We start from the raw sequence: 14,984 nt of genomic DNA, 5'->3' as shown, positions 1-14,984 counted from the left end.
GTCGGTCCTGATGATATACCTGTAGAGGTATGGAAGTGTCTAGGAGAGGTGGCAGTAGAGTTTCTGACTGGGTTGTTCAACAGGATCTTAGTGAGAAGATGCCTGAGGAATGGAGGAGAAGTGTGTTGGTGCCCATTTTTAAGAACAAGGGAGATGTGCAGAGTTGTGGTAACTACAGAGGAATAAAGCTGATGAGCCATACAATGAAGTTATGGGAGAGAGTAGTGGAAGCTAGACTAAGGGCAGAAGTGAACATTTGTGAGCAGCAGTATGGTTTCATGCCAAAAAAGAGTACTACAGATGCAGTATTTGCTTTGAGGATGTTGATAGAGAAGTAGAGAGAAGGCCAGAGGGAGCTGCATTGTGTTTTTGTAGATCTGGATAAAGCTTATGACAGGGTGCCCAGAGAGGAACTGTGGTATTGTATGAGGAAGTCTGGAGTGGCAGAGAAGTATGTTAGAATGGTGCAGGACATGTATGAGGACTGTAAGACAGTGGTGAGGTGTGCTGTAGGTGTGACAGAGGAGTTCAAGGTGGAGGTGGGACTGCATCAGGGATCAGCTCTGAGCCCCTTCTTGTTGCTATGGTGATGGACAGGCTGACAGACGAGGTTAGACAGGAATCTCCATGGACTATGATGTTTGCAGATGACATTGTGATCTACAGTGAGAGCAGGGAACAGGTGGAGGAGAAGCTAGAGAGGTGGAGAGGCTGGAAAGGAGAGGAATGAAGGTTAGCCGCAGTAAGACAGAGTACATGTGTGTGAATGAGAGGGACCCAAGTGGAAGAGTGAGGTTAGAGGGAGAAGAGATCAAGAAGGTGGAGGATTTTAAGTACTTAGGGTCAACAGTCCAGAGCAATGGAGAGTGTGGAAAAGAGGTGAAGAAGCGTGTCCAGGCAGGATGGAACGGGTGGAGGAAAGTGTCAGGTGTGATGTGTGATAGAAGAGTTTCAGCTAAAATGAAAGGAAAGGTGTACAAAACTGTGGTGAGACCAGCGATGTTATTTGGTCTAGAGACAGTGTCACTGAGGAAAAGACAGGAGACAGAGCTGGAGGTAGCAGAGATGAAGATGCTGAGGTTCTCTCTGGGAGTAACCAGGATGGATAGGATCAGGAATGAGTACATCAGAGGGACAGCACATGTTAGAGGTTTTGGAGATAAAGTCAGAGAGGCCAGACTGAGATGGTTTGGACATGTCCAGAGGAGAGATGGTGAATATATTGGTAGAAGGATGCTGAGCTTTGAACTGCCAGGCAGGAGGCCTAGAGGAAGACCAAAGAGGAGGTTTATGGATGTAATGAGGGAAGACATGAAGGTAGTTAGTGTGAGAGAAGAGGATGCAAAGGACAGGGCTAGATGGAGGCAATTGATTCGCTGTGGCGACCCCTGAAGGGAAAAGCCGAAAGGAAAAGAAGAAGATGGATGAAGGTTGGGGCACGATTGGAACAGCTAAGCTTAGAGGAGCTCTTATTACTGGAGACAAAAAGAAAAATAAAGACCGAGTGTGTCCTGCTGGTGTGTGTGTCGCGTGTGTGAGATGGAAGGCAAACGAGGGAGTCCTGTTGGGCTCGTCCGATGAGGGGCAGGCAAGAATGGAGGCAGCAAAGAGCTGAGGGTAGGGGAATGTGGGGGGAGAGAGGTGAGGTGTGTCTCATCCATTCAGGCGGCGTAGGCGTTCCACTTTCATCTCCTTTCTCTCACAAACAACAAAGAGACAGGCAGAGGGTTCTATTCCCCTCCATCACTACAATAGCCTTTCTTAACTCCAACTATTTATAGTAGCACAGGTTGAGACGCTGCAGCACCACTTAATTAGGAGCTTGTTTACCCGTAAACTCAGGGAAGTAAACATGGCTCATAAACTCACCTATATGAGCAAACAGGATGCTCAGCTGTGCTGACAGGAGGAGGAGAGGAAGAAGAGGCTCAGTCAGAGGCCAGGAAGATTGTTTTCCTGCCTGTGGAAAAGAACCAGATCATTATTGCAGTTTCTGGGATTCATGTTTTGTGTGGCTGTCCCATATTCCAAAGAGGAGATAAACAAAAGTTGAAGGAACAAATATCGAGTGATACTAGTGCAAAGTCACACGATGGTGACGGGAAGGAGCGGATGTTATTTACATAAGGCTCACAAACAATCATGTCAACGGGGTGTGCAGCAGGAGGCAGCCGAGCAGCAGCGATGATGAAGCACCTGATGAAGACTCTCAGCCTCCTGGAGACGGCGCTTCTGATTAACTTCACCGAGGAGCTGATTGGTTTGTTTGGCTGTAAGCAGGACTGCTCAAGAAGTTCAGGAACAGATTTTAATGAAGCTTTTGGAGAAGTAGATGGGTAAACAATTTTTCATATAATTCCTCCCTGTTGTGGGATAAAATTACAAAACCACATCCTCTCCCTTCACCGACGAAGCCTCTAATGTTGAAACAAAAACGACATGACTAGAATTCTGAGCTGGATCCAAGTAATATTCCAGATCTGGTGATCTGGAAAGTTTACATTTATAAGGTTCGTTAAAAGAATAAAGACAAGAGACTAATAAAGAATAAAGACACTCAAAAGTTTGTGATTCAGACGTGTCCACCAAGGGGATGAGTGATAAAGATCAGCGCCATCAGTTCTCCTACCAGAAGCCAGACCAGACCCCTTCCGGGGGGGGTGCTCCATTACAAAGTTTACTAGAAAAGATTTGATCACAGGGAGACTGGAGCATCTTTCTCACTCTGTCTGATGTAACTACAGTAATCCCTCACGTATTCACACTTCAGAATACCCGGCTTCACTACATTGCGGATTTTTAGTCATGTGATATCCTATGAGCATGCTATTGGCTGATATAGCATCCGGAAGTGAGCTGCGCTTTGAGACTCACGGAACGCAGCGAACTTCCCTGAAGCACAAAGGTGCTTTAAACAGTTTATGAGAGTGTGGGAAAAGGTGGTTTAATGTCAGTATGAAGAGGGTTCATAAACATTTAAATTACCATAAATAAATAGTTTGTCGCTATATTGCGGAATTTTCGTTTTTCACAGGTGGTCCTGGAACACATTAACTGTGAGTGACGCGGGATCTCTGTACACCAATTTGTCCTTATCTCAAAAGCCACAGAATTCAATGACGTTTCATGCATGTTTCATAGGGGTCCTAAATGTGTGCAGCACTTAATTCAATCCTCCAGATTGCTTATTTTCAGATTCTTCGCCGTATTTGAACTCATGCAATATTCAGTTTGCTCACATTCTCCTGCGACAGACGTTGTGGTCCATCAGCATCACCACAAATTGAGTTTTTCAGCGGCGGTGCAGCTGTGTCCTTCAACACACAGATTCTATTTCTTTCGCATTCCTTATTCTCACTTTTGTGCAAAGAGTTATATGACAACACTGATACAACTCTTGCGTCTGTATGTCAAGTACTGAGAGGGTAGAGAGGTGAGTAAGCATAAAGAACATTGGATTTAACGTATTGTGTTAGAAAGTTGCCGAAGAAAAACACTCAACAGAAATCATAGCTGACCTTAAAGCATCCGCTATTCCCTGAATATAACTTGCTCCATTCTGGTAGATTTAGGGTTTCAATGTTTAAATGCTGTGCACTCACTTAAAGCCATCATTGTTCAAGGTTTCTATTGCACATAATGACCTCAAGAACTTATATAATAATTTTTTGTTGTCACTACTATTTTCTGTAGTAGTTTATAGTCCTCGAAAAAAAAATGTCACGAGTAAAGAGAAACTGCAGAGGAGCAGCTGTGACTCTCTCTCTTACTGTTTTATCCATTAGCCCACCGACACAGTAAATACTCCGAACTGTAATTCACCAAATGACTACCAAGAAGTGAAGTCGTTCATTTTTATTTTAATAAATTTGTCTTTACATGACGATATGAGCTCCATTAATTTACGAGCGTACTTTTGCCTTTACAATTCTTGCCTTCCCTGCTTCCCATAGTTATACAATACAGTATTTTCCCCTGATGTCTTGCCAAATGAATTCCGTCATCATCTTGAATTTAAAATGAAGATTACGCTATGGAGCATAATGGCAATTTTCAGGGGATGCAATTTAGTCATATATCACAGCAGTGAAACACATTTGAATGTCCTGTAAAAAAAAAAGAAGAAGCTTTAAATAGATTTCTATATTTCTATATTCTATATTTGTTTCTATATTTGTTTGTCCTAAAGATGTTTGTGAACAGTTGAGCTTAGGAAATACATTTTTAGATGTCACAAAACCACAGGGGGATCTTTACATTTGGTGCCAATCATGTTTGTGCATTAACAATGTTGTCATTCCTGCTGGTTGGTGTGTGATCACTGTGCTATTCCTGTTAAAAAGTGTGTTCCTCATCCTGTGGTTGAGATGAAAAATAAAAAGGTGACATGAAAGCTAAGATAAGACAAGCTAAGATGTGATAAGAAAAGCTAAAAGCTAAAATAAAATATATTTTTGCAGTAAAAATAAATAAATAAGAAACACAAATGAATGTAACATCGTGAATTCATTCATACCAGCGTTAAACTATTAGGTGAACGTTAGGGTGAATGAGTTAAAACAAAGCGGATGAACAACTCAGATCTGAGCTGCTGGTTATGAGGACTGACACTGATGTGGGGATAAAAGAATTAACAACGGCTTGTTCTTGTCTTTTGTTTTGTAATCCCAAAATCTCAGGACATCTGGTGTGTTTGTAGGAGGAGACTCCTGTAGGTGTTAATTAAGTCATTTATTATTCGGTACGTTATCACATAGATCTGGTGCAATCCGGCGTTTCCTCGTGTGAAACCCTTGTTTGTCAAAGCTGCTCACGACTGAGAAACACAACATACACATCAGAAACCCCTGACTTACATATGGGGTCAAGCATTTAAATGACATGGAATAAAAAGGTTGTGATTCATATATCATAACTGCTAGCAGGTTGTTGCGTACGGTTTGCTGAAAAAGCTCCGCTCTTGGTTTCTGAGTGCTTGTGTGGGATTTTATTTTAGCGAGGGTGAACGTTCAGATGTAATCCCCTTCAGATAATGTATGCTGTTTTCATTTCAGTCTCACACATTCCAATCAGACAAAGCTGAACAGTATCTCATCTTTGTGATCTGATTTTAAATTTCCTCCAGTGTAATTAACACCCTGGATGAATACATTATCACTTCAGGATTAAAGTATAGCATGGTATTCATACATGTGAGCGCTGGTGTCCTTCATCCTTCAACACCATCATGAGCACTAATTTTCACGTGATAACTCCTCTGTAATGAGCCCCTACCTTCAATATAGTCTCAGTGTGTGTATTCTTTTTTTATTTCTGTATATCATAGTGACTTGTTTTCTACATCGGAATGTCTAAATGTCGAAAAAGTCTCCCTGTAAAGGAGTTGAAGGATGCCAGATTTCAGCCGGTGAGGAACATGAAATAGGATGTAAGCAGGATGATGGATTGTCAGTCAGAGCAGAGGACGTTCACTAGAGCTAGAGATACTGAAACCTGCGCTGCACACAGGATGAATATTGTCCATTGATTCCATACATGTTTAATGAGGCTGCCGTATCTCACTGCTGTTGTTTCTTTGCTTCCTTTCCCTCTCTGTTCCACCCGTAGCCTCCGACCAGCACTTGTTTGTCTGCTTCTCTTTACGCCGACAACTCTGACTGAATGTTTCTCAGTCACTCTGTTAAATCAGCATAAACCGCTTCCCTTCCCTCTGATTTCAGCCGCTGGCCATCTCTCTTATTTCCTGCTGATCTTCGTCTTGTTGTCTTCCCATCCTGATCCCTCTGTTTATTATTTAAACACCAATTCTTTTGATAGTCGTAGAGATTTTCCTCTTTTTATCTACTGCTGGTAAAAACATTCACACGTTCATGTTGTACATAAAATGTTATTTCCTCCCACGGCGAGTTTTTCCTTTCACAAAATTAAGATTAACTTTGTAAATCCTGTGAAGAAAATGGTTTGATAATTTGGAAAACTTTTTTTTTTTTTAAATTTACAAAGCGCTTCATTAAGCACACAACCAGCACCTAGTCATGGTTCTACATGAGCTCACAACAGGAAGGGATAAACGCCGAAGCCCTCATGCTGCTTCCTGCAGCGCTGGGATGAAACAATCCCTAAAATCCTTCAAACCTCCTGGGTCCAGACAATTAAACACACACACACACACACACACACACACACACACACAGGAAACACACACAGTCCATTTGAACACAAAGGTAAGCCATCTTCAAGCGCAGCCTGTAAGTGGACTATATTAGAAATTGTGGGTATCATTATAAAGGAAAATCTCTAATCTGACTCGAAATTAATAATTGAAGAGGAAGGCTCTGGCCTCTGTAATGTTTTATTAAATTCCTCTTGTATTAATTAAGAGGGTAGACTTTGTTCTCATCTCCTCCACACACACACACACACACACACACACACACACACACACACACACACACACACACACACACACACACACACACACACACACACACACACACACTGACATGATGGGGCTGGATCATAACTTAATGAATGAATTTGCTTTCCGGCTGACCTCTAATATTCTGAGGTCGCCATGACGACAGCAGCGTGAGGCACGAGTCCCACTCAACCTTACACGATACTTTAACATAGATTTTTTTTAATATTATGCTGAAACTTCTTTGTCTGGCAGCGATTGTGCAGCTCCACACTCACGACGGCGGCGGCAGCTGTCCAGCCATCCCTCGTGCACCCTCCCTGCCTCACTCTCCAGCTCACACTCCTTGTTTCTGTCTCTATCTCACACTGTGCACCCATCTGTTTCCACAACTTCAAAAACACTCTGTATGCCCTCGCCACTTTTCTTCATTTATTTTGCTTCAGTCCATTGCTCTTTTATGTTTCAAATGCACACAAAAAAAAGGGAGAGAGACTGTGATCTCTTGGGTTTTAAACACTTAGCAATGGCCTTTGTTTCTGTCTGAACGTGAGCGGGGCCGAATGCAGCTGGTGCACGGGCGTGATACATCACCGAGGGTGAGGGAGTGGGAGTGTGTTCAACCTTAAACCACAGGATCTGCTTAGAGATTCAGATTGGATTAATAAAGCTCACAAGCTTGATGTGGAGTGGAGCACTCGAGCCGTGTCGTGACCGCTCTCATCTCTGGATGGTCAGAGGATTCCTTTTTCCACATCTTCCAAACACAACCCTGGAGAGCAGCAAGAGCTGCGTGTGTGTGTGTGTGTGTGTGTGTGTGTGTGTGTGTGTGTGTGTGTGTGTGTGTGTGTGTGTGTCTGTTTGTGTGTGTGTGCCCAAGCTTTGCCTGTGTGCTTGAAGTCAATCCATTGCTGGAGCAGCCTTTCACTCTTGAGTGGTAGGGTTCCTCTGAGTCTGAGCGAGCATCATCTGCTTGTGTATTTAGTCCGCGTTCATGTTTCGGGAGGTGTGTGTCTTGCAGCTCTGGTGCTGCAGCTGCCTTTGAATGCAGCTTCAAAGTCTGGCTTGAATGTTTCTCTGCACACGTTCTGGCGTCGTTCTCTGACCTCCTCCTCCTGCTCGACCTCCTCCTCCTCTCTGTGTTTTTCCACTTCACTTTTGCCCTCGTGTCCTTGCCTGCGTCCTCGGTCGCACCACTTGCTGTGTCCTCTGACAGCGCCGGTCCAGATCGAACGCATTTCGACTTTGACTTAAACGAGGACCGGAGCACCAGAGATCGATGGAGTCAAGCGGTGAAGGGCTGGAATGTGAAGGCAGGAACCAACAGGACAGGTCTGTGTTCATGTCCCGTGATTCTTGTCTTCAAGTTTCTTCACTCCAAATGAGACCGTATGGATATGATTCCTCTGACTCTGAACAATAAACTGTTCGTTTTAACAAACTTCTTTGAGTGAAATGATTTTGACTCAGTGTTCGTTATAAACATGTAACTATCACCGTTCAGTCCAACACATTTCTGGACCACAGTGACTGTAAAGTGTGTAAAATACTGCTGAAACATGTCAAGATGAACATGAGTTTAAATACGATCTGAAATGTCTTCCAGATGAAGACAGGGAATTGTGTGGCGTTAATATATGTTCAATTCCCGTCATATATTAGTCATTTAGACTAATATATACGCGTGTGTGTGTGAGTTGTCTCTGACAACTGGTATTTTTGTCATTGTGTTTCCAGATTTAATCAGTTGCATTTTTACAATATGGAAAATCTGATACCAATAAGAACCAAGACAATAAAGTAATGACCCGACACAGACGGCACACGGCGGACACGCCTTCAGTTCAGAGTTGTTTGTGGGAGCAGACTACAGATAATAACAGCCACGGGTGGATAATTAGTGTTTCTTATTTAGTCGAGCCGTGGGGAAACATTTCCTGATACTCACAGGGGGGGCAGATAAATGAATGAAAGGGAAAGTGTGAGTGTGTGTGTGTGTGTGTGTGTGTGTGTGTGTGTGGTCCTTACACCTGACTCACACCTTTCCTCCCACTATGATTCGTCAAATGTTGGCCCACACTGGCACCACCTGGCCACTGCTGTGCGCTGTGTGTGTGTGTGTGTGTGTGTGTGTGTGTGTGTGTGTGTGAGGCGTGCTGCTCTCTAGCAGATGGAGTAACCTAATACACGTCTCATTTCTATCCTGCTGTCCATTGGCCCTCGTGGCCCGCTGGTGATGCTCTGTGGGCCTTACCAGCATCCTGTCTGCTTTGTTCCTGGAATCAGACCACCCCCAGCCCTACCACCACCCCCACCTGCCCAGCCTGTCCCACCGCCCCTGTCCTGTAACCTCAGGGCACCCAGTCTGGATGTAGAACATCCCCACAGGAGCTTGTCAGGTGCTCTCGGGTTACCTGGGACGGGTCACCGTGGAGGAAAGTGTGTCTGGAAAAACAACGTATTGTTTACAGTCAATGAACAGATGATGCATCCGTTAGCGACGGGTGGACAGTCGTAACGTCACTGGACACAAAGTCAAGATGTCTATGAGTTGGGTTAACGGATATAGGGCTATAGGTAGGGGTAATAGAGTAGAGTGCACCCTCGTTCCTCACGGTTAGTGCGTTCCAGGAACCACGTGCCAATAACAAATTCCGTGATAAAGTGACAAAGTATTTATCTTATTATTTACAGTAATTTAAACGTTTATTAACCCTCCCCATACTGATATTAAACCACCTTCTATCTGTATTACCTTTTCCCACACTCTGATCGACTGTTTAAAGCACTTTTGTGTCTCACGGAAGTCCGAGACTCACTGAACTTAGCGCACTTCCGGATGCTACCAGCCAATAGAATGCGCGTACGGTATCATGTGACTACCTACTAAAAATCCACGATGAGGTGAAGTCGCGAGCGTTGATGCGGGAATGCGTGAGGGCTAGCTGGTTAGCATGCTAACCTCACTAGATGGTCTCTGTAAACAAATACAAACACATTTTTGACCAAAGGTGAAAATTGTTATTCCTTTATTTTCTATTAAATGTTCGTTTGTAATTTTAAGTTTGTCACTTTTTAAAGCTGATGATGAGCTCTGCCGTTTCACATCGATGGTATGTCACTGTTTTTGCTATTTGTTGTCTACAGCATGCTAACGCATCACACAAGATGTGGAATTCCCTTTAACGCTCCACACTGGAGCTGCGTTGTGGATCCGAAGGTCTATAAATGAACTGAAGCAGTGGAAACGTTCGTCATCGTGACACCACCGTTAGATCTTTGGCAGCAGTGGGGGTGTTGATCCGGCGACGCCTCTACGTCACCTCCCACAGGTGGCCAGTTTTGCCCCCTTCACACTGACGCCTCCCACCCGACACGCGGTGAATCCTCACGGATTTCCGTCCAGCCCACCTGTCACTCCTCCCTCTGCGTCAGGCACAGGCGCCGTTTGGTCACCTGTGGACCAGGTGGTGGCAGCTCCTCCATCAGCCCCGGCGGCGGTTAGAGGTGACACTCCATCAGCCGAACGGATTAGCCTCATTGGGTCATTTATTGATGTTGTCCTCCCTGGGGGATAATAGGTGTATGGGCTGATGGATGGGGCTGCGTATCAGCGGTCAGACATGCAGCTGCAGAGTTGACTTATGTAACGCCCTGCTGATGATGTGAACATCAGACACGTTGTGTTCGCAACCATAGATTACAAGGAAACCTGTTGTATGTCAGAGCTGGAGCCACTTATAGCTCCATCATGGGTGTGGTTGATCTCTGTCAGACTGTAGACTACCTGGCTTGTGAAGATCACACTTTAATTGTAGGGGTGATATGTTGGAGACTCATATTTTATCACATGAAGTATCTCAGATACCTAAAGTTCTTGAAGTAAATTTGATTAGTTCAATGAAATACGTCGAGATACGTTTCCGTCTACCTTCAGTCTCAAACGGCAAATACATTGCACATGTTATATTGCACATTTGAAGCGTGAGCAGATGTGTTTGTGCGGCTGCTGCTCTGGTCATGTGTGCTCTTGACCTCTTCCAGCTTCATCCAGAGCGCCACGGACCCCTGACATCCAGCCGTCCTCCCTTCCATTAGAGGATACCTGATCCTACTCGGGTTTTCACTGATGAAAGACAGCAGGCAGCGTGCATGGCAAATAGGCTCGCATTGGTTCATACTGTGATCCCTGCTACTTAGAGCCATTGAATTGGATTCATGAAGAGCTCTCAAGTCTTTCTCTTACCATTACAAAGTGACTCTCCTCTTTGTGGTGTAAGAGATACTACAGGTAGCAGCGAAATTGCAGGGTTAGATTTTCAAAGCTTTCAAAGAAACCAGGAAAAGAGGCTGCGAATGGCTTTTAGGTGGATGTGCAGTTACTCATCAGCTGTCAATCAGCCGTCCGACGTGGGAGGCTCCTTCTTTTGTTTTCCGTGTGAGGGTCGTGTGTTGCCTGTTTCCTGCTCTCTCTCCTTGATTTGGCTAACGATCTGTACTATCCGTATGCTCATCGATCACAAGGGGAAGCAGCAGCAGGACACACATAGCCTGAAAATCTAAGCAGATGTGTTTTCTACTCCCCAACATCCTCTGACACTCACCAAAATATCCGCCAAAGTTTTTCACAGAGAGAGAAACTCATGGAGGAACCGTCTCGCTGAGCCTGCATGCTGTCTTCCACGCGTTCACATTTACAGCCTGTTTCCCACTGAGGCAGCTCGGGGATGGATGGCTTGCTTAAAGCCAGACTGTGTAACTTCTGCTGAGGAGCAGCCATGGTGACCGTTATGTGGCAATTACAGGTTAATAGTGTATTGAATTTCACTTAAGTTCCCAAGGTTCTCGTGAGATGGTGGGTTTAAAGTCATCATCATTTATCAGCAACGTTTAGCATTGACTTTAAAGACATGGACAGCAAAGTAGTATCTCAGGACATTCACCTCAACAGGTCAGATAACAAGCACATGCAAGAGACCAGATTTTAATCATACATGTGGAACTCAAAAAGCATGTTCATAATGCTAACACATTTTCAGCTCCTCTAATTTGCTCAGACAGTCAATGCACCAACTGACCTGGTGTAAACCATAACTATATAGTTTGTGGTGTCTGACTAACACCTGCATGGTGCTAAAACTGTTTTTTGTTCTTTAAAAAAAATACAAAAATCCCATTCCTTTCCTCAACTTCTCTAATTATCTGTGCAAATTACAAATGGGTCATAAAATCTCATAGTGCAATTTTCTCATCCAGACATGTCTATGCAGTTCACACCACCCAGGATTCATTTGCATTCTGCACATGCTCGGAATCTGTGTATTCACTTCATTTGCCTTTGTGATACATCTTAATTGTGCCGCATGGTGAGCCTGAATGCAGTTTTACAAGCTTATTGAGGGCAGGCCATGTTGCAGGAAGCGTCTCCTGGCGCTCGCTTCTTCACTTTGCAACAAAACCATTTAGATTTTTTTCTTCTCCCCCTAATATCTTCTTCAATGACCTCAGCGAAGCATGAAAAGAAAGAAATTATCCAAGCAGGAAAAAAAAAATCAAAAAAAATCAAATGATGAAATTTAAATGATGCACAAAAAAACCAATGCTTCCTTTAATGTCCTCTAAAGCAGTGGCCCCCCACCCTCACAGAGTGGCAGTGCTTATCACGCTAAACAAAACGATGTAGTGGACTAGCTGTGGTATATATGGGATTTCAGCATCCTGCACAAAGCTTCATTTCACCAACTCTCAGACCCCCTGCTGCGTTCTGTAATGGAGCTTTAAATCCCCTCTGTTGTTGGTTCCTCTCTCATTTTGCTACTGGGCCGATGATAGAGCGCTCTCTTCATGTGCCACCTTGTTGATAAGACTTCAGTTTTTGCCTTGAAATACCAGCGATTATATTCTCCTTTCAGATAAGCCATAAGCCACATGCCTCCCTCCTGCTCGCCCTGTTTGCTGCTCCGTTTTGACTAATGTATTGAGATTAATCCAGTCTTTCAAAAGCAACTTTCTGAGCTATTTCTCGTCTTTAGTTGTTACAACACGTCACAACCTAAATCTCACTGCTCATCCTTACGCATACTTTGCTGTCTTTATATTCCAAATCATGTTTATTATTGCACCGCTGTTTCTGTGTGTGTTCTCTTTTGTGTGTGTGACAGTCCTACTAAAGAAAACACCTGATAAATGTGAAGACGAGGCTGGACCTTTGGTCGTAGATGGGATGAATGTGTTCACCCTATTGATGATTCAAGTTCTCCTCCGTTCTCCCTTTGATGAGAGTTATCTTCGTCTGTGGGAGGCGACACCTGTCCTGATGTTGGACCTCTTCTGATCCCGTCTCCTGTCCTCTCTCTGTCCTGCAGAAGCTTTTGACCTGGTTCTACGTCACGGCCGTAACTCCACCCTGACGATGTTGAGGTCGGACTTCCCGGGTCTTGGAGGTGGAGCCCAGAGTTCTGTGGGGCAGCTGTTCCTGGACATGTCGCTCTACATCCTCGGCTCGGACTCCACGGTGGACCACATGGTGACCACGCTCTACAGCCGCCTCTTCCCGCTGACCTACCGCCGCCTGCTGGGGGTCAGCCTGTCCTCTGCTTCTGAGGAGTGTGTGAGGGGAGCCTGGAAGGACTCGGGAGCGTTTGGCTCGTATCCCAAACTGATGATGACCCGTCTGTCTCGCTCCCTCCTGGCCACTAGAGTTTTCCTGCAGGCGCTGAATCTGGGCATCGAGGTGGTGAACACCACCAACCACCTCCGACCCAACCGGGACTGCAGCCGGGCCCTGCTGAGGCTGTGGTACTGCCCACACTGCCAGGGCATGCTGGGGCCGCCGGCTTGCAAAGGCTTCTGTCAGGCGGTGATGCACGGCTGCCTGGGGGGGGCGGCCGAGGTGCAGCCGTACTGGAGGAGCTACGTGGACGGACTGGGGAAGCTGGCTGGAGCCATGAGAGGAGAGCAGGACATGGAGGCCGTGGTTCTCCGGCTGCCTTCCATGATCAAACTGGCCCTGAAGCACGCTGTGAACGCCCGCACCCGCCTCAGCGTCCTGGTGAGTCCAACACACACACACACACACACACACACACACCTCAGGCTGCAAAGAGCAATACGTTAAAAACACAAGAGGCTGCGTTGATGTGGCAGCATTCCTAGAGACGGAATAATTACATTCATTCCAATTTCAATGGATTTGAAGGCTTACTTGACAAATGCTGCAATTTACAACGCTGAGACATTTTATCCTGTGAATAACTAGAAAAGCACTCAACCGTTCTCTTTCATTGCATTAAACTGTTATAACTAGTCAGAAGAACAAGGACCAAACAGACTCAGAGCTGGGGAGGGGACACGGGTTTATTTACGGACCTACTTTTAAATGTGACTTTTTTTTTACCGCACGCAAATTACATGGAAATCCATCAGGGAGCTGATTTGCTCTTGAAGAATGAAAATGTTGAAAAAAAGCATCTTCTGGCTGTTTTTTAATGGACGAAAATTTCACGGATCCTTCTTTTTTAAAGTGGCCCAAAACAGGTTGCAGAGTAACATTTTTAAAAATATATAATTTTTTTCTCTAAATCGTTATATAAACGTTTAATGGTTTCCTCCCTGCTGCGTGTCTCAGACTTACTGCAGACAAAATGGAAAAAAAAAAGAAGAAGATGTTTCCTCCTTTCCATGGGAGGAACGCTAACATCAGTGGAACATTTCCTGTTAGGGAATGAATTCATTGAGAAAATTAGATTTCATGTATCATTGCTGGCGTCTTATTCATCCCAGTGAAACCAGTTTATCAGGTGCATCAATTAAAAAATTGCAAAAATCTAGTTTTGAGAATCTCTTTCCTGCTAAGCAGACCCTCTGCCCAATAAAACAATTTACGGTGCTCACGCTTTGTCTTCCTAACTTTATTGGCACACGGTGTGTGAACGCAGAACGACAGCGGTCCTGTTGAACTGATTAATTTCAGGGCTTGTGAAGATGTCAGTGTGTGCGGTGTGTCCTTCCTCTCCAACTGTGCAAAATCACTGCGCAGCTGGACCCACATGTACGACTGCGTCATAGAAATAGAAATCGATTGGAATTAGAAAAGGAAAGGTCGTTATTCCACCGCTGTGTCATCACAGGAAGTTAGCCCACGGCTAAATCAGCTACAAAACATCTATTCTCTTCTTTCAGACTAATGCGTTTGTGCATGAACAGATTTAATAAACTAAAATAAAACCCAATTTGTGGGACTATTATGCTACCAGACGTCAAACTGGAACATAAAACTGTCAGGCTGTTTACTGTTAGTTATTACGCTGCTCGGTTCTTATCGTTCACATCGGGCCTCATAATCCCGTTTCTCTATACGATACGATCCGCTGCCAAATGACTGCAGTAAAGTTTAGCTGCAACAACACAGATTTGGAATTTGGGAGGATTTTTATGAAGCACAGTCCCTCGGAAAAAACACACAGGACAGAAAAAAAGAAAAAAAGAAATGTCAATTCTTAACCAGTTTCTTTCAGATGGGAAGATTTCATTAAGTCAGGAAGGTGAACTGTCTCGACTCCAACAA

At 44.6% G+C, this 14,984-nt stretch overlaps 1 protein-coding gene across 2 annotated transcripts in view; it reads left to right on the top strand.

The window, feature by feature from the left end:
• gpc3 (glypican 3) overlaps positions 1–14,984 on the top strand; it is a 96,286-nt gene that overhangs the window by 38,270 nt on the left and 43,032 nt on the right. For both annotated transcript variants that reach the window (XM_068325625.1, XM_068325626.1), the window contains exon 3: positions 12,784–13,469. In XM_068325625.1, the coding sequence (XP_068181726.1) occupies positions 12,784–13,469 (686 nt within the window). The remainder of the gene's footprint in view (positions 1–12,783; positions 13,470–14,984) is intronic.

The sequence above is a fragment of the Antennarius striatus genome, chromosome 10, assembly GCF_040054535.1.
Source record: "Antennarius striatus isolate MH-2024 chromosome 10, ASM4005453v1, whole genome shotgun sequence".
NCBI lineage: Eukaryota > Metazoa > Chordata > Actinopteri > Lophiiformes > Antennariidae > Antennarius > Antennarius striatus.
The sequence above is the reverse complement of the archived record's forward strand: the minus strand, read 5'-3'. Positions and strand labels throughout refer to the sequence as shown.